The sequence below is a fragment of the Oreochromis niloticus genome, linkage group LG7 (genome assembly GCF_001858045.2).
Source record: "Oreochromis niloticus isolate F11D_XX linkage group LG7, O_niloticus_UMD_NMBU, whole genome shotgun sequence".
NCBI lineage: Eukaryota > Metazoa > Chordata > Actinopteri > Cichliformes > Cichlidae > Oreochromis > Oreochromis niloticus.
Genome location: NC_031972.2, coordinates 8,355,760 through 8,373,292, shown reverse-complemented (window position 1 = coordinate 8,373,292; position 17,533 = coordinate 8,355,760). Strand labels below are relative to the sequence as shown.

The 17,533-nt window shown below is 41.1% G+C and overlaps 2 protein-coding genes across 4 annotated transcripts in view; one reads left to right on the top strand and one right to left on the bottom strand.

The window, feature by feature from the left end:
• Window positions 1-18: 18 nt before the first annotated feature.
• On the top strand, window positions 19-16,607 carry zdhhc12b (zDHHC palmitoyltransferase 12b). Of its 2 annotated transcripts, none has more exons than XM_005449443.4 (5): window positions 19-555; window positions 656-795; window positions 5,600-5,692; window positions 13,803-13,972; window positions 14,056-16,607. In XM_005449443.4, exons 1-5 carry the CDS (start codon window positions 459-461, stop codon window positions 14,369-14,371), a joined length of 816 nt encoding a protein of 271 aa, XP_005449500.1. In that variant the 5' UTR covers window positions 19-458; the 3' UTR covers window positions 14,372-16,607. The 2 variants fall into 2 exon arrangements, with proteins under 2 accessions (XP_005449500.1, XP_003439658.1); XM_003439610.5 differs by having other exon boundaries at window positions 20-555; window positions 13,806-13,972.
• The window catches only part of pkn3 (protein kinase N3), a 35,525-nt gene continuing 34,122 nt past the window's right edge, over window positions 16,131-17,533 (bottom strand). For both annotated transcript variants that reach the window (XM_005449440.4, XM_005449441.4), the window contains exon 22: window positions 16,131-17,326. In XM_005449440.4, the coding sequence (XP_005449497.1) occupies window positions 17,126-17,326 (201 nt within the window). In that variant the 3' untranslated portion in view covers window positions 16,131-17,125. The remainder of the gene's footprint in view (window positions 17,327-17,533) is intronic.

Below are 17,533 nucleotides of genomic sequence, written 5' to 3'. Positions count from 1 at the left end.
AAAACGACGTTTTTTCCTCCACTCAGAAGGGGCGTTCAAGGCGCCAGTCTCTGGCGTAAAATACTGTGTTCTGTTGGGGTCAACCCCGTTTTTACGGCGTTATGACTTATTAAACGGCGATTTTACGTCATTTCTTAAACAGACGGGGTTTCAAATTGGAGAATTTTGGCCTAGATTGTTTGCCATACTAATCGCTGCTACTGTGAGTCGTTGGCAGGATAAAAACAAATCCACTGGAAGGAAGCGAGCGGGATGTGTTACTTCCCAGCTGCCGAAACTCGACGTATTTAATATGTCCTGGGTAGAAAAAATATTCAACCATTTGATTCGGTCGTAACACATCGTTTAATACTCTGACGACATTACGGCTTGTATGACGCTTGCCCAGGGAAGAGAGTGGTGCTGTCGTTTATCAGCTCCATTTGCATGTTGGATGGCTGATCTATTATGCTAGGAACATGTTCAAAAATGTTTTCGGCTCTGGGTTTCTGGTGAGAACATCACATGTGATTCTGACATGGGTCATAACGTTAATCCTCTTCCTACATGATACAGGTGAATTTATCACTTTACATTCATAGGCTTTGCCTCTATAGTTGCTCGCACACCCCTGGGAGCTGCGGTGGTGTTAAGTGTGTGTGTGATTTGTTCACAGAGCTGAGGAAGCAGGAGGAGACGGGCCAGCTTGTCCAGCCCGTGCTCTTCGTCCTGCTGGTGCTGTTGTCTGTGCTGCTGTACTTCGCGGTCTCTCTGATGGACCCGGGTTTCATCCTGTCTGATGACACGGACTTGCAGGTGAGCACGAGCCTACTGTACATTCCTGTTATCACTCCCACTTTTTACCTTTGTGCCGTGATGGTTTCAGGGTAGCTTGAATGTTTACGTTGCTGGTTAAAAAACCTGATTTAAAAAAGATATCTTAAAAGAAAATCGTGTGTAAGGCAGTGCCAAAACAATAATGATAACAATAATTTATTTAAGGAAAACTAACACTCTGCCTTTAATTCAGTTCAGTTGTATTCACAGCAATAGTCGCCTAAAGTTGCTTAATATTGTAAGGTCTCAAACTTAAATGAGCTGTAGGCCACTGCTGGCACTGTCATCTCATATGAGGGCCACTTTAGTGTTCAAGTAGTGCAAAAACAAACCAATCAAGAAAACACCCACAAATATTTCCCAAAATTTAGTGTTTTGTTTGTTTGCCTTAAATTTCAAATATTGTATAACAAGGCAAAACTGCCAGTGTTAACGTAGTTTTTTTCCCTCACGCTTAACTAACTGAAGCCTTTCATTAAACTACCAAAGAAAGAAATTGCTACTCTCTTTCTGGCCAGACACATGGCAGCACGTCTGCTATAATTTTGTTCGTATTTAACAAAATAAAAAGGCAGACAAGTGTACACGTTAGTTTTTGACTGCTGGTGAAAATTATTTTTTTCACAAATAACTCTCTCACTGAACTAACACAGCCAATCCTTCAACATGCCTTCATATTAAATCATTTTTTGCTTTTTAAATAACTTATTTCACATTGCACTCAACAACAAACAAATCCTCCCTAACAAAAAAATAATTTCAAGGGCCAAATTGCTTTATATTTCTTCACGTCAATATACGGGCTGCAAGTAGGGGTGACGTGAGCCGCAAGTGGCCATGGGCTGCAAGTTTGAGACCCCTGCCCTACTCTAATAGTGAGAAAACCCAGCAATCAGATGGCCCCCTATGAGCAAGTGCTTTGGCAACAGTGGAAAGGAAAAACTCCCTTTTTACAGGAAGAAACGTCCGGCAGAACCAAGCTCAGAGAGGGCCAGCCATCTGAAGTGACAAAAGACATGGTGTGGAAGAGAGCCAGAGATTAATAGTATTTAATATTTTAACCTTCCTGTAATATCTGAATATTTTAGTGGTTCGATCCCGCTAGTCTGCATGCCAAATATCCTTGGCCAAAATACTAACCCTAAGTTGCTCTCCAATGCATCCATCAGAGTGTGAATGTTTGACAGAAAGCACTTACACAGAAAAAGCATAGAAAAAAGTGCTTGTTTGAATAGGTGAATGAGGCAAGTTGTTTAAAGGGCTTTGAGTGCTTGGATAGAGAAGAAAAGCGCTATATAAGAACCAGTCCATTTACCATTTACAATCAGTGAGCAGCAGTATGGCTTCATGCTCAGAAAGAGCACCACAGATAATAGGGTACCAAGAGAATAACTGTCAGAGTGGCAGAGAAGTATGTGAGGGTGGTGCAGGACATGTATGAGGACAGTGGTGAAGGATCTTCTCTAAAGCCTTTCTTGTTTGCAGTTGCAAGTAAGGGTGGTTTTAAAAAATCTATTTTCCGATTCAAATCGATCTTAGCTTGAATAACACGATATTGATTCATTAAATCCTGAATCGATTTTTAAATATAAATGTATTTTGCCAGAAACGTCAGAATCTCAGGTTAAGGCTCACAAAACTATTTCAGGAACCACCAAACAGCTAAAACAGCAAATGAGAGCAGGTAAACAGATTCCGCACAAAGATGTAAACACAAAGTGTGGATCGTTCACCCGATGGCACGTGCACAGACACGCCGTCGGGGCTGAAAGAGACATCTTACGGATTCTGATGCTGCAGCTTTTGTCATTCTCCGATCAAAATTCACTGAACCAGCAGCAAAAGAAGATCAAAACTATGCTTCACATTTGATAAACATCATATTTAATTCCCTCCTACTTTTGCTGTTTTGCTTTCACCACAATAAAATCACACTTCCTGCACAGCTCTCTCTTTCTCTGTGTAATTCAAGAACAGTTTCCCATCTCACATCTCAGTTTTCTGCATTATTCGCTTGCTTATTACGCACCAGTCTACCGTTGTGTGCAGTGATGCCTAATTTCTGCTGTTCAATGCCGAAGAAATTTAAACTTTTTAAAATTATGCCAAATTGCAAAATGATTAGCTGTGTCTCTAATAAAACCTCTGTAACTTTGCTCTGTTTTGCTTCAGCAGCATCAGGTAATGTTCATGAGATGATGATGATGATGAGATAGCCTTTATTTGTCAGTTGCAGTTGCCCACAACCGAGATGACAGACCTTGCCGACCGTACATACGATACACAAACATCACATTGGGGAGACAGGTCAGGCTAGGTAGCAACAGAAAAAAAACATCGAAATGTGTAACACAAAAGGATAATCCAGGAATGCACAGATATCAACACACCATAACACAATAAAACACAGACGAGCAACATGGGAGAATATTCTAGTGTGTACAGCTGGATCTGGGACGGCTGCAATCTTCGATCGCGCCTCCAGCTGATCCGCTGTCCACCATATGTTGATTCATGGTTTTCCTTTGTTTTTGATGTACTCCAGAATATTTTTAAGGTGGTTATCTACCATAAAAAGTCAGGCCAGGAAAATCTCCTTTATGTTTCTCTCTGTTTTATCCTCAGTTACTTTGACACAAAGGCATCTGCTGTGATGCTTACACCTCTGATAAAGTCTCACATGTCTCGGCTTTGTTTTTATACCTAGATGTGAAATATGGATACAGGGAGTGCAGAATTATTAGGCAAATGAGTATTTTGTCCACATCATCCTCTTCATGCATGTTGTCTTACTCCAAGCTGTATAGGCTCGAAAGCCTACTACCAATTAAGCATATTAGGTGATGTGCATCTCTGTAATGAGAAGGGGTGTGGTCTAATGACATCAACACCCTATATCAGGTGTGCATAATTATTAGGCAACTTCCTTTCCTTTGGCAAAATGGGTCAAAAGAAGGACTTGACAGGCTCAGAAAAGTCAAAAATAGTGAGATATCTTGCAGAGGGATGCAGCAGTCTTAAAATTGCAAAGCTTCTGAAGCGTGATCATCGAACAATCAAGCGTTTCATTCAAAATAGTCAACAGGGTCGCAAGAAGCGTGTGGAAAAACCAAGGCGCAAAATAACTGCCCATGAACTGAGAAAAGTCAAGCGTGCAGCTGCCAAGATGCCACTTGCCACCAGTTTGGCCATATTTCAGAGCTGCAACATCACTGGAGTGCCCAAAAGCACAAGGTGTGCAATACTCAGAGACATGGCCAAGGTAAGAAAGGCTGAAAGACGACCACCACTGAACAAGACACACAAGCTGAAACGTCAAGACTGGGCCAAGAAATATCTCAAGACTGATTTTTCTAAGGTTTTATGGACTGATGAAATGAGAGTGAGTCTTGATGGGCCAGATGGATGGGCCCGTGGCTGGATTGGTAAAGGGCAGAGAGCTCCAGTCCGACTCAGACGCCAGCAAGGTGGAGGTGGAGTACTGGTTTGGGCTGGTATCATCAAAGATGAGCTTGTGGGGCCTTTTCGGGTTGAGGATGGAGTCAAGCTCAACTCCCAGTCCTACTGCCAGTTTCTGGAAGACACCTTCTTCAAGCAGTGGTACAGGAAGAAGTCTGCATCCTTCAAGAAAAACATGATTTTCATGCAGGACAATGCTCCATCACACGCGTCCAAGTACTCCACAGCGTGGCTGGCAAGAAAGGGTATAAAAGAAGAAAAACTAATGACATGGCCTCCTTGTTCACCTGATCTGAACCCCATTGAGAACCTGTGGTCCATCATCAAATGTGAGATTTACAAGGAGGGAAAACAGTACACCTCTCTGAACAGTGTCTGGGAGGCTGTGGTTGCTACTGCACGCAATGTTGATGATGAACAGATCAAAACACTGACAGAATCCATGGATGGCAGGCTTTTGAGTGTCCTTGCAAAGAAAGGTGGCTATATTGGTCGCTGATTTGTTTTTGTTTTGTTTTTGAATGTCAGAAATGTATATTTGTGAATGTGGAGATGTTATATTGGTTTCACTGGTAAAAAAATAAATAATTGAAATGGGTATATATTTGTTTTTTGTTAAGTTGCCTAATAATTATGCACAGTAATAGTCACCTGCACACACAGATATCCCCCTAAAATAGCTAAAACTAAAAACAAACTAAAAACTAGTTCCAAAAACATTCAGCTTTGATATTAATGAGTTTTTTGGGTTCATTGAGAACATGGTTGTTGTTCAATAATAAAATTATTCCTCAAAAATACAACTTGCCTAATAATTCTGCACTCCCTGTATGTACCGATAAATGATCAGAATTATAATATTTCTGACTGAGTCAAAATTGAATTGAATGTTATTGAACTGAATCAGGGATTGAATTGAATTGGGACCTCATGAATCGGAATCGAGTCGATTATAGAAATCAGTGATGATGCCCAGCCCTAGTTGTAATGGACAGGCTAACAGATGAGGTCAGGCAGGAGTATCTGTGGATCTTGATGTTTGCAGTTGACGTTGTGATCTATGGTGAGAGTAGGGAGAGGTAGAGGTATGCTATGGAGAGAAGAGGAATGAAAGTAGCAAGAACAGAATACGTGTGTGAATGAGAATGAGATAGGTGGAAAGGGTGACCAGGAAGGATAAGATTAAAAATGAGGACACCTCAGTTCATCTGATGTCCCTACCATATAGAAAAAGTGGGGAAACGGCGAGCAGGTCCACCTTAACATAATTTGGTAGCTGGACAGTTACTCCTTTCTGACCAATTTGTCTTCTTTGTTGTATTAGTTCATGCTGGGAGTGACTGAGGAGCAGCAGGACATGATTCCACCTGCCACCAAATCCCTGCGACAGCGCCGTTGTGGCCACTGTCTCCTTCAGGTATGCTGCTCAGCTCATCGGCAGAGGTGGTATACACATGTCACTTGAATAGAAGTAGAGACACTTCCAATAAAAAATACCCTGGTAAAAGTTAAAGTACTTATTCAACTTCTTTACTCCGGTAAAAGTAAAAAAGTACAGACTCTACTGAAAAGTATAAAAGTAAAAAGTAACTCCTTGTTACTTCAGTTCTAATTAATAATGAATGTACTCAGTTTGCACATCTATAATGTAGAACACAAGCAGAGAAAAACAAAGGGAATTAAAAAAAACTAGCTCTGTTGCCTTCATTGTAGATATGTGGAGATCAGATGGAGCTTTCCTGCTGCCTTTTCTGGCCAAATAAATTCAGCAGGATATAAGCATGTTACATGAGCTATTACGGCTGATTTTCAACCCAAAGCAGTACAAAGCTAGTTTAAAGGTGGAATTCATTGAGTGAATCTAATAAACATCATCACCTAATTTGCTGCCTTCTGCCCTTGGTGTAACTTGACACTGACCACCACTCCATCATAGGGCATGGCTGTAAACGTCACTGTGTTGTAAAATAAGCAGTGTCGTCTGCACTCAGTTGCCTCGACTGTCATGGAACATATGAATAACAAAAAGGCAGTATGCCAGTTTATTATTGTCAGGTCTCTACAATCTTGAGCGCCTTGAGGTGATTGTTCTTGTAATTTGGCACTATATAATAAAAATTGAATAGAACTGTATTGAATTTTGCACAATGTTTCATAATATGAAAAACGCAAATCGCTACCTTATCGTGGTGGAGGGTTTTGTGTGTCCCAGGGATCCCAGGGGCTATGTTGTCCAGGTGCTTTTGCCCCCTGATAGGGTCTCCAATGGCAAATTGGTCCTGGGTGAGGGACCAGACAAAGACCGATTCAGAAGACGCTTATGAGCGCAAGATCAAGGGAATGGTGGATGATGTTCAACCTGAGTTCCTGAAAGCTCTGGATGTTGTAGGGCTGTCTTGTTTGACACGCCTCTGCAATGTTGCGTGGAGATCAGGGGTGATACCTCTGGATTAGCAGACCGGGGTAGTGGTTCCCATCTTTAAGAAGGGGGACCGGAAGGTGTGTTCCAACTATAGGGTGATCACACTCCTCAGCCCCCTGGGAAAGTCTATGCCAGGGTGCTGGAAAGGAGAGTCCGTCTGTTAGTTGAACCTCGGATATAGGAGGAACAATATGGTTTTCGTCCTGGTTGTGGAACATTGGGCCAGCTGTTTATCCTCTCAAGGATACTTGAAGGTGCACGAGAGTTTGCCCAAGCAGAGAAGACATGGAGAAGGCATTCAACCGTGTCCCTTGGGGTGTCCTGTGGGAGTTGCTTCGGGAGTTTGGGGTGCCTGCCCCATTGCTACGGGCGATTTGATCCTTATACAACTGTTGCAAGAGCTTGGTCCACATAGCTGGCAATAAGTTGAACTCGTTCCCAGTGGGTGATGGACTCCGTCAGGGCTGCCCTTTGTCATCGATTCGGTTTGTAATTTTTATGGACAGAATTTCTATCTGTAGTCAAGTGGCAGAAGGCTTTCATTTGGGTGGTCTCAGAATCTCATCACTGCTTTTCGCAGATGATGTGGTTCTGTTGGTTTCATCAGGTGAAGACCTTCAGCTCGAACTGGAACGGTTCTTAGCCGAGTGTGAAGAAGTGAGAATAAGAATCAGCACCACCAAATCAGAGGCCATGGTCCTCAGCCGGAAAAGGGTAGAGTGTCCACTCTGGGTCAGGGACGATTTCCTGCCCCAATTTGAGGAGTTTAAGTATTTCAGGGTCTTGCTCACAAGTGACGGGACAAGGGAGCAGGAGATCGACAGACGGATTGGTGCTGCAGCTGCAGTGATACAGACGCTGTACCAGTCCATCATGGTGAGGAGAGAGAGCTGAGGGTAAAAACAAAGCTCTCTACTTGCTGATCAGTCTACATCCCTACCGTCTCCTATCACAAGGTCACGAGCTCTGGGTAGTGACCGAAAGAACAAGATCACTGATACAAATAGTGGAAATAAGCTTCCTTCCAAAGGCTGGCCTTTGGAAGGAAGAGATAGGTTGAGGACTTCAGCTGTCTGGGAGGGGCTCAGAGTAGAGCCGCTGCTCCTCCACATCGAAAGGAGCCAGTTGAGGTGGTTCGGGCATGTCCCACCGGGAGGAGGCCCCAGGGCAGACCCATGACACGCTGGAGAGATTATATCTCTCAACTGGCCTGGGAACGCCCTGGTGTTCCCCCGGATTAGCTGGAGGAGGTGGTCGGGGCCAGGCATGGTCTGGGCTTCTCTGCTTAGGCTGCTGCCCCTGCGACCCGGCCCCAGGTAAGTGGAAAAAGAGGATGGATGGATGGATGGATGGATGGAAAACAGATCACACCGAACAACAGATCATCTATTGAGCTGATATCTGTTAAAAAAAAAAAGAAGCTCTAAATTAAATAAGGAGATTACATGTCACCTTTAAATTTCCAGTTTATCTAATGCCACTGAGCAATCTTTAACTTAGAAGATAAAATCTCCTGTTCTGTCTCTCTCCATCTCTGAGTGAAGTTATCTCACTTTCTTTTCTGTCCTTTGCAAGCACAGCAGGCATGCTGTGTGACAAACGGCACACAAACAGTTTGTGTGTCTGCTCTTATGAGTATGTTTGAAAAATTGCACTGGAAATTCCTTGAGGTTACTCTTGTTGTGAATTGGAGCTGTATAAATAACATTGAATTTAAATTATCCACGACTTTAAAAAGTTTTATGCTTACTTCTCTTCCATAGCACTAGCAAGATTCAGAACCACCAGTGTTGTGACAAAAAGCATATTATGACCAGCTTTCGGATATCTGGACCAAAACACACTGTTCTGGATTGTTCCAGCGCACTTTAAGCCTTGAAAACAGTGCTGTAAATGATGCACAGACTACATTTTTTGCCCCGTTTATCTGTTCATGTGCAATAAGCACTGGTGATGAATACCCCAATAGAACTGTGTTTGATATGTTATTGTTCCCTCCATTTAGGTTCAAATTTGTTTGATATTTCAAGACGCACAGTAACCTGAAATAATAACTCAAATGTCCTCACATGTCTTAAACCTAGAGTAACAACCCTGAGTAGAAAATGGAGATATTTGTGTAAAAATGTAGGGACTAAAAGTGAAAAATAAATACTTAAGTACAGTTGAGATTTGTATTTGTACAACCACAACCCAAGTGACTAGGTCTCTGAAGGAAAAGGCAGTGAATGTGTGAGATACCTTTGTCACTACATTTGTACTGCACTGATTCACTTTTCTGTGAGGGAGCTAATCTCAGTTGTGGGTAGGTGAGGGTGGTACATCTGGCCAGAACTAATTCAGAGAGCCACAGCCACCAGAGCTGTTTGGAGGCTAAGCAGGTCACCTACTAATCGAAAGGTTGGTTGTTCGATCCCCATCTGCTCGAGACTGTGGGCCAAAACTCCTTGGGCAAGATATTAATCCCAAGTTGCTCTCCCGTCATTATCCATTGGAGTATGAATGAGTATGAATATTAGATAGAAAGCACTTGTATAGAGGCAAGTTGTATAAAGTGCTTTGAATGCTCAGAGTAGAAAAGTGCTATATATAGGAACCAGTCCATTTTCCAGGCACAAAGGAAGCTCACCAAATGGTAAATGGACTGGTACTTACAGTGGCTTAAAAAAGTTTTTACCCCTTCCCTTCTTTGGATACTTGTCACGCTTAAGTGTTTTAGACATTACCTGAGTAAACACAAAATGCAACTTTTAGATGATAATTGAATATATTAAGGAGGAAAAAATCTACCTGGCACTGTGTGGAAAAAGTGATTGTACATGTCGAGAAAGGTGGGATTGAGCGAGACATTGAAGTCCACCCAGCATACCTCTTGGACATCTAAGAGAGGGCTAAAGGTCTTAACACCCAGCCTTTAATGTTAAAAAGTAGCTAAAACAGAGCTTTTCTATAATAGCAAATCATCGTTATTCTTAATCGAAGATACAATGGCAATGTGACACTAATTAATATAATAAATGAGAAATGTAGTTTGAGTAATGAAAATGATTCTGATGTCTGGATTTTGTATGCATAGACCTGGTCCACCTGTGACCTTGGCAGATTAGTGTCTGTGGGTGCCTGAATGAATGTGAGAGATAAGAAATGTATCGCCAACCCCACATTATACGTAATTCACCATAATTCACATGATCAATTGCTAAATGCTGTATAATCAGGTATAAGTTTAATGGATAAATGAGAAGCTAGTAATCTAAAGAATGTCTTACTTTAAAAATGTGTGATTTAGTAATAAGAAGCTGCATTGAATCATCCTGGTCCTCCTGTCATCAGGTGATCAGGCGTTAACAGCGTAACTGGATGTCACAAAGGGTCGGGCCAGATGTCATCTCAGAAGATGTGACGTTCAGAAAGAGAGGGAGGAGAAAGCATGACCAGGTATAAAAGTTAGGTGAAAAGGAGATACACGGTTCTTCCCTTTGTCTTCTGTGAGATGAGCAGTTCAGAAGATCAGATCTAAAATGTTAAAGACTCCAGCAGAGACCCTAGAGGGATCAATATACCTGGATACCAGAGGCAGCTAGTGCTGTTAGTGCCCTTAACCCTCACATATCAGGCTCCATCTAAGCTCTCATCTAAGCTCATTGGATCAGAGGTTAGGACTTTTTAAACAGAGAGCCAATCCAGACCTCCTGTATTAGGGTGCTGGTTCACCAGATCGACACCCCCTAAACCTAATAAGTGGTCGTGACACCCTTTGAAGCACAAACATTTTTGTTAACTGGCACATCCCTGTGCAGGAATTTTGGCCCACTCTTTATAGCAGGATTGTTATAATTCAGTCACATTAGAGGGTTTCAAGCATTAATTGTCAGTTTTAAGTGCTGCCAAAGCATTTCAGTCTGATTTGAGTCCAGACTTTGACTGGGCCACTCCAAAACCTTTGAATGGCAAAAAGCCCCCCAGAAAAACAATCAAAGGTGGACTTGCTGGTGTATTGCTGGTAATTGTACTGTTGCGTAACCCAAGTGAGTTTGAGCTTAAGGGCACATGATGCTTATGTTCCGTCATTGTTTTTCTGGATTTTCTGGTAGAGGGCACAATTCATGGTTTCGAGGCAAACGTATCAAGGCAAGAGTTCATTTTCGTAGGAAACTCCCGGCCTCTTTGTTATTGTTGCATTGGAACCCTGATCTTGACTGAGGCAATTGATGTGGATGCATTGGGGTACAGTATCTTGCCCAAGATAAACTGGAGAAGCGGAGGATCGATCCATTGAATTTTTGATTAGTAGACAACTTACTCTACCACCTAAGCCACACCTGCCTCTTCTTTCTTCTTTCCTTATCAAATGGCCAGAAATAAAAGGACAGTTAAAATTGTGTGGCTTCTAAAACAACAAACGGATGCTGCTTGTGACGGATCCACAATTATCCAGAGGTCCTTTTTGCTGCTGTTTTTTCCCCCTCCTTGAAGTCTTACTTTTAAAAGGAGTCTGAAGGTCGTTCTGGATGTTGAAGCAGAAGTTTGAATAAGCATATGTCTGCTTGTGATAATAGAGGAAAAGCTGGGGTGGACAGATGTAGCTTCTGTATTCCTATACAGGATGGGCAAACTGTCTGTTTGTGCAATGTCACCTCTTTGTTCTCTGCATGTGTGTGTGTGAGTGTGTGGCTCTCAGGCTGAAAGGAGACACTTGATATCCAGCAGGATCCAGCAGTGGTATAGGATATCAGGAAGCACAGGGCTGTATTACATACCCAGACTACCTTAAAAGTATCAGATAATACTTCAGATGCAGTATGCCGGGACTCTGAGTAAAATGTTTCATCACCAGATAAGAAAAGTCTTTTTTTCCCCCACAAATATCCACATACTCACACAAACAGGAACTAACAAAAATTGGGCAAAATTCATGACACACTGACACTTTCTCTAAGGAGGTACCACGGTCCATTGATAATACTGGATTAGCTCATCTCAGTGACACAACAACAGCTGATCAGTCACCTGATACCCTTTTACACATCCAACTACACTCTGTTTCAGCTGCTTTAGCCTATCCATTTCTAAGGCACTTTACAACCCACTTCCCTGTCATCCCCATATTTCATTTTGTGTCAGATTTAATCAGTTTCATATCAGCTGACATTGTTGCCCAGTCTGCTCAGTGCTAGGGGGTCTTCCTGCTGCTCTCCCTGCCTCCGAGTGGCCTATGAACTGAACGATGATGCTAAATTGCTCTAAATTAAATGGCTAAATGACTAAATGGCTGAACTAACAACACTTTTTGTCCTGTGCTGTTGTAATCTTACCAAATACAGTGCATTTGGAAAGTAATCACACCGCTTTACCTGTTCCACATTTTGTCACATTATAGCCTTATTCAAAAAATGAATTAAATTCTTTTCACCTCAAAATTCTACTTGCAATACCCCATAATGACAAAGTGAAAAAGCTTGGTTGAAAATCTTGCAAATGTATTGAAAAAAGCCCCAAAAAGCCATTGTGCCATGCACATATTCATAGCGCTTATGGATCCTGTTTGCACTGATCATTTGTTAGATCCACCTATGGTAATTCCTCTTTACATACAAGGTCTTGAGTAATCTTAAACAACTCATAGTACCATAACACCCCATTAGAAAATTTTGGTCTCAGACTGCTGTTTTACTTGGGGTTTGTGGGATATTTAAAAATAGAATAGGATGCAGAGCCTTCAGCTTTCAGGCCCCTCTGATGTGGAACCAGTTTCCAGTTTGGATTCAGGAGACAGACACCATCTGTACATTTAAGAGTAAGCTTAAAACTTTCCTTTTTGCTGAAGCATATAGTTAGGAATCCTCCCTTAGTTATGCTGCAATAGGTGTAGGCTGCTGGGGACTTCCCATGATGCACTGAGTGGTTCTTCTTCACTGAGTGTTTTATACACAACTCTGCATTTAATCATTAATTATTAGTTATTATTAATCTCTTGCTCTTTGAGGCAACTGTTGATGTGATTTGCCCCTATATAAATAAAACTGAAAGAAAGAAAAGGAACTGAATATAAATGGTACAATTATTAAAGATGAGGGTTCTATGGCATGTGAATTTAATAACACTGTATACAGTCAGTAGTAGAATTAACTCAGAATTTCAATTCTTCAGTTGTAACATATAATAACTGTTGAATCATCAGATTTATTTTGCATGCAAGAGGTTAATGAAGCAGAAATCATAGAGATGATTAATGATTTGGACACTTGTTTCATTAAAAAAAATACAGGAATTCATTGTCAAAACCATTGGCACATCTTGTAAATTTATTAATTACAAATAGATTTCCAAATGAATGGAAAAAGGCCGTAGTTACTCCAGTTTTTAAAGGAGAGGAGCATGGTTTTATATGTAACTGTCATCCAGTTTCTGTACTCCCAGTCCTGTTCAAGATACTTGAGAAGATTGTGGCTGCCTTCATCCAAAGCAGTTTGGTATTAGACCAAAATGTTCTACAGAAGCTGCTCACTGTTACTTCATTAAAAATATTACTTGCTTTTTGGATGATGATGATGTTTTCTAGGCAGTTTTTCTTGACTAAAAAAAAGGCATCTGACACTGTCAGCCATGACATACTTCTGTCTAAACTAAAGTTTGACTTATCAAAACAAGCAGCTGATTGGTTTGAATCCCATCTTTATAAAAGAGAGCAGTGTGTGGGTGTTAACCAAGAAATGTATTGTTAGGAAACAGAATGGTCGTCTGCCAAGGATCAGTCCTTGGTCCGCAACGACCTGCCTGCCATTAGCATCTTTTACACTAACAGTCAAAGTTTGGTTAAAGGTAAATCAGACTTGTAGTCATTTATATTGATTAAATTATAATTTTGCAAATCACCACACCTTTGGAAATAATGTTTTTTTATCCTTCTCACTTTGTCTGTTACACTATATTTTACACTGTGAATTTTCTGTAGTTTTGTAAGTATGGTGTATTATGTTTTTATGGAATTGAATGTTGTAAGCACAAGGGGCCTGGGTCATGTGAGGCACATTAGTTGGAACTATGTTAAACTGCATTGTGGCTTCTAAATAAAAAATTTAAAAAAATTGTTCTGTGTTTCAAGCAGCAGCCAATGAGATCAAAGCACTGCCAGACGTGTCAGCACTGCGTCCGGCGTTATGACCATCACTGTCCCTGGATTGAGAACTGCGTTGGTGAGAGGAACCACCGCTGGTTTGTGCTTTACCTGGCCTTCCAGCTGCTAGTGCTTCTATGGGGCCTGCGCATTGCCTGGTGAGCAACTCAACCCATCTACCTCCATGTTACTGTTGCTGCCGTTGCAAAGCTGTCACATCCTATTGCTCTCTCCTCTTCAGGACGGGTTTCACCTACGTACCCATCTGGCACCAGTGGCTGCGCACAAACGGAGTCCTGACGGCCGTGACCATGCTGCTAGCACTGCTCTCACTCATCGTACTGTTGCTGCTCGGCTCACATCTATACCTGGTTTCTCTCAACACAACCACGTGGGAGTTCATGTCGCGCCACCGCATCTCCTACCTCAAACACTGTGGTGCAGATGAGAACCCCTTTGACCGTGGGACATTCCAAAACCTTTGGGGTTTCTTCTGTGTCTGGGGCACAGTGGTGTGGGAGCAGGTGTACTTCAAGGAGGGCAGCGATCAGGTTTAGGTACATTTTACTGATGAACGGCCTCTCTGGATCTGGGATTACACACCAAATAGGAGGATAAACTGTGCTTGTGAGCAGTTCCCTTTATATAGGCATTTGTGTTGTTGTGCCATAACTGTGGAGCGTTTCCCTCCTTCTCATCCTCTCAGTGGTTCTTTATTGCAATTGATTACCTGCATTTCCTGTTTTTACCTCAATGCAGTCGTAGTGAAAACTGTGGGAGCTTCAAATAGTCAGTTTTGGTTAGGAAGTTTTCTAATGAGTAAAGTGATACAGGTGTAGCTGCATGGCAGCTATAATAAAAGCATTTCAAATTCTGGTCTAAAGATCTTATGTCAAGTTCTACATCAAGAGAAATAAGAGCTATAATAATTAACTTAAGTATGATTCACAGTTCACATTTGGAATGTTTGTTGTTCTAATGCAGCCTTTAGGATTATCGTGGAATTAATTTTTACTTTGGGTCAGTAGGATAGATGATGGATGGAGGCAATTTTACTTCAGTCATGGAAATCAAGGACTTAGACACATGAGCAGGAAAATGATTTATTTCATTTTATGGGCTATGGTACAGGGCAAATTAGCATGATGCCCTAATGATCATGATCTATTAATAGTGCACTAATTTAATGAAATTTAAAGATGCAGCCAGTTCATTTCAATAATAATCAACATGCTGCCAAGAGCAGAACAAATTAGCAGCTCAAAAACAGCAGAACCAGTGAAAAACCCAACAAGGATTGTGCGAACCAACGCAGGTCTTAGAAATAGAAACTGCCGGAGAATGTGAGGTTCAAAGGTCTGAGACACAGCTGGAGCTCAGGGCCAGCATTTTTCAAACAGCTGTATGACCTGTAAGATGTGTAAAAGGTAAACAAAAGCATCAGATCTTGAGCCTCACACGTTCATGAAAATACAGCTACTATGCCTACATGTTTATGAGCATTGCTCTGTTTTGTTGGTCTGTGCAGGCTCCAGAGGAAGGACAGTTCAGTCAAGTTCCTCTCTGTTTCAGTATTATTGAGCAGAACACTCAGGGACAGGACTATTGCTTTTTTTTGTGACCTGCATGAAACATCACAGTAAGAACATGCTAATAACGTGGGCATTTTGCTGTCCATCGTCTCGATGCTGTAATTTCAACACAGTAGCAATCCAGTCGGTTAGAATCTCAGCACACAGGCTTCTTTTCCCAAGTCTTTAAACATTTTGACCTCGATGGAGAACATCACCAGGTCGGGAACAGGAAATAGGAGTCATTTTTGGGACAATTTGAACATACTGTGTGTTTCCAGAATGAGGCTGCTGCTCTTAATAACTGGTAATCAGCACTGCGGCCTTCCTCCTTATTGTTTACGGTCACATCAAGTTCATCATTTCCTTCGAAACAAGCAACTCTCTACATTGTCTTCAGACATTTTACACACCCGAGTGAATCCGGTTAAGCTTGGACTTTACCCACCCAAATACCCTCAGTCCTGACTCTTAAAATAAATCATTTCAGTAACAAGTGATGATGTTTGATAACAACAACCTGACTGTTCACCCTCAATTCACATTAATCATTACATTCAAAATTTGAGTAACAATACAGATCTATAGCTGGCATGGTTTCTTGATTCACTCACTGGAGTCAGATCCTGATTAACAGAATTTACTTTAGTGTAGTGGGTTCCAGTCTCTTGTAGTCTCCTGTGATGAATACTTTGCCTGTTTTACAGGATTCACCTTCTCCAGCAGCTTTTGTCACTAAAGTAGGTTAGTCCAAGTGAGTGTGTTTGAAATATGAACTGTATTGTTCCTGGCATTTAATCCATACATGTACATGATATTTAGACTTGTTACAGTGTCTCAAGTTGTTTAAAATTGTACATATTTTTTAAACTATTTTGGAGCAGAAAATGTCTTTAGATTTTTGTAAAACTATTTTAACAGGGAATTGAATAATACAGTGGAACACTGTTATTAGCTAAAAGCTTTGAGTGCAATATGTTTCCATTTAAGCTTTTCCTTGTGCAATAGTAACCTTGTAAGACAGCAATAAATGTTTGTGTTTAATTCAGTGCAAAATGCAGAGTCCTTCTGCTTGGACTGAGCCATTATCAGTAAGATCTCTGCTTTTTTACAAATTAACATTTACAGTCTGTGGTGTAGTTCTCAATTATATACAATATTGTCATGCAATGTTTTTTAAATACTGGAAGTACTATAAAACTCAATAAATGTTTCATGAGGAGCTTTCTGGTTAAAGTCCAGCATTTATACATTTATTCATGTTTACCTTCACATAATTTACACTTTACATATAGGCTGGTTTGTCTAAATGGGCACATTTGTTATGTGTTATTTAAAATTTCTAGACATCAACAGGTAAATATCAGCAGAAGTGAGAATTCTGGCCATTTTTAGCATTTAACAAAGAGACGAGAATAAAAAAAATGATCAATAGAAAAGTACATTCAGTGCGTTTTACCTTCAATGAGACTTCACATATTTACAGGTTAAATAGTGCTACTTTTCAGAAACATTGGAGTGTAAATATTCTGTAAATAGCCTAATGAAAAATGACAAAAAAGTACAAAAATGATTTTGGCAAAGTGTTAAAAGTAACTCCTGCACAATGAAATCAGACCCAGATAAGCAGATCTTGCCGGGGAAGAAATATCTGAAGGATATCTATAGTTTCTCCATCTTCTGCTCTTCTGTTGAGCCAGAAGAGCCGTGTTGAATAAGACAGAGCTTGAATCGCCGTGGTCAGCTAATGAAAGAGAAATCGAAGTCTGCAAAGATTTCCTGTTGCTCAGCAGTGAGGATGCAGGGTGTCCGTGGGAGTGTAAGGACCGGTTTGAGACGAGTGAATTCTTCATCAAAGTTACTGACATCCTGTGGAGCTCTAATGACTGGCAGGAAGGGAGGCTTCACCTTCTTGGCCAGAAGAGCATCCCAGTCCATTTCCTGGTAACATAAAATAGGAGTTAAATTGTCTTTTTCAAGAAAGATGTGGCCAAGACGGCAGCAGAAATTGCAGGAAATGACAGTTCTATAAAGAAGTTTTAAGGAGCCAAAAAGGCCTGCATCGAGTATAATGTAGAAGATAGTAGGTATAATAACCGGGCGTCATAAAGATACTTTATTTAACATATAACTCCTTTGGAAAATTTG

Excerpts from the sequence above, each read along its gene's own strand:
- zdhhc12b (XM_005449443.4), top strand. The coding sequence starts at position 459 with ATGTTCAAAAATGTTTTCGGCTCTGGGTTTCTGGTGAGAACATCACAT. Across the intron at positions 556-655 it reads CCTCTTCCTACATGATACAG|AGCTGAGGAAGCAGGAGGAG; the intron begins GTGAATTTATCA and ends ATTTGTTCACAG. Across the intron at positions 796-5,599 it reads CTGATGACACGGACTTGCAG|TTCATGCTGGGAGTGACTGA; the intron begins GTGAGCACGAGC and ends TTGTTGTATTAG.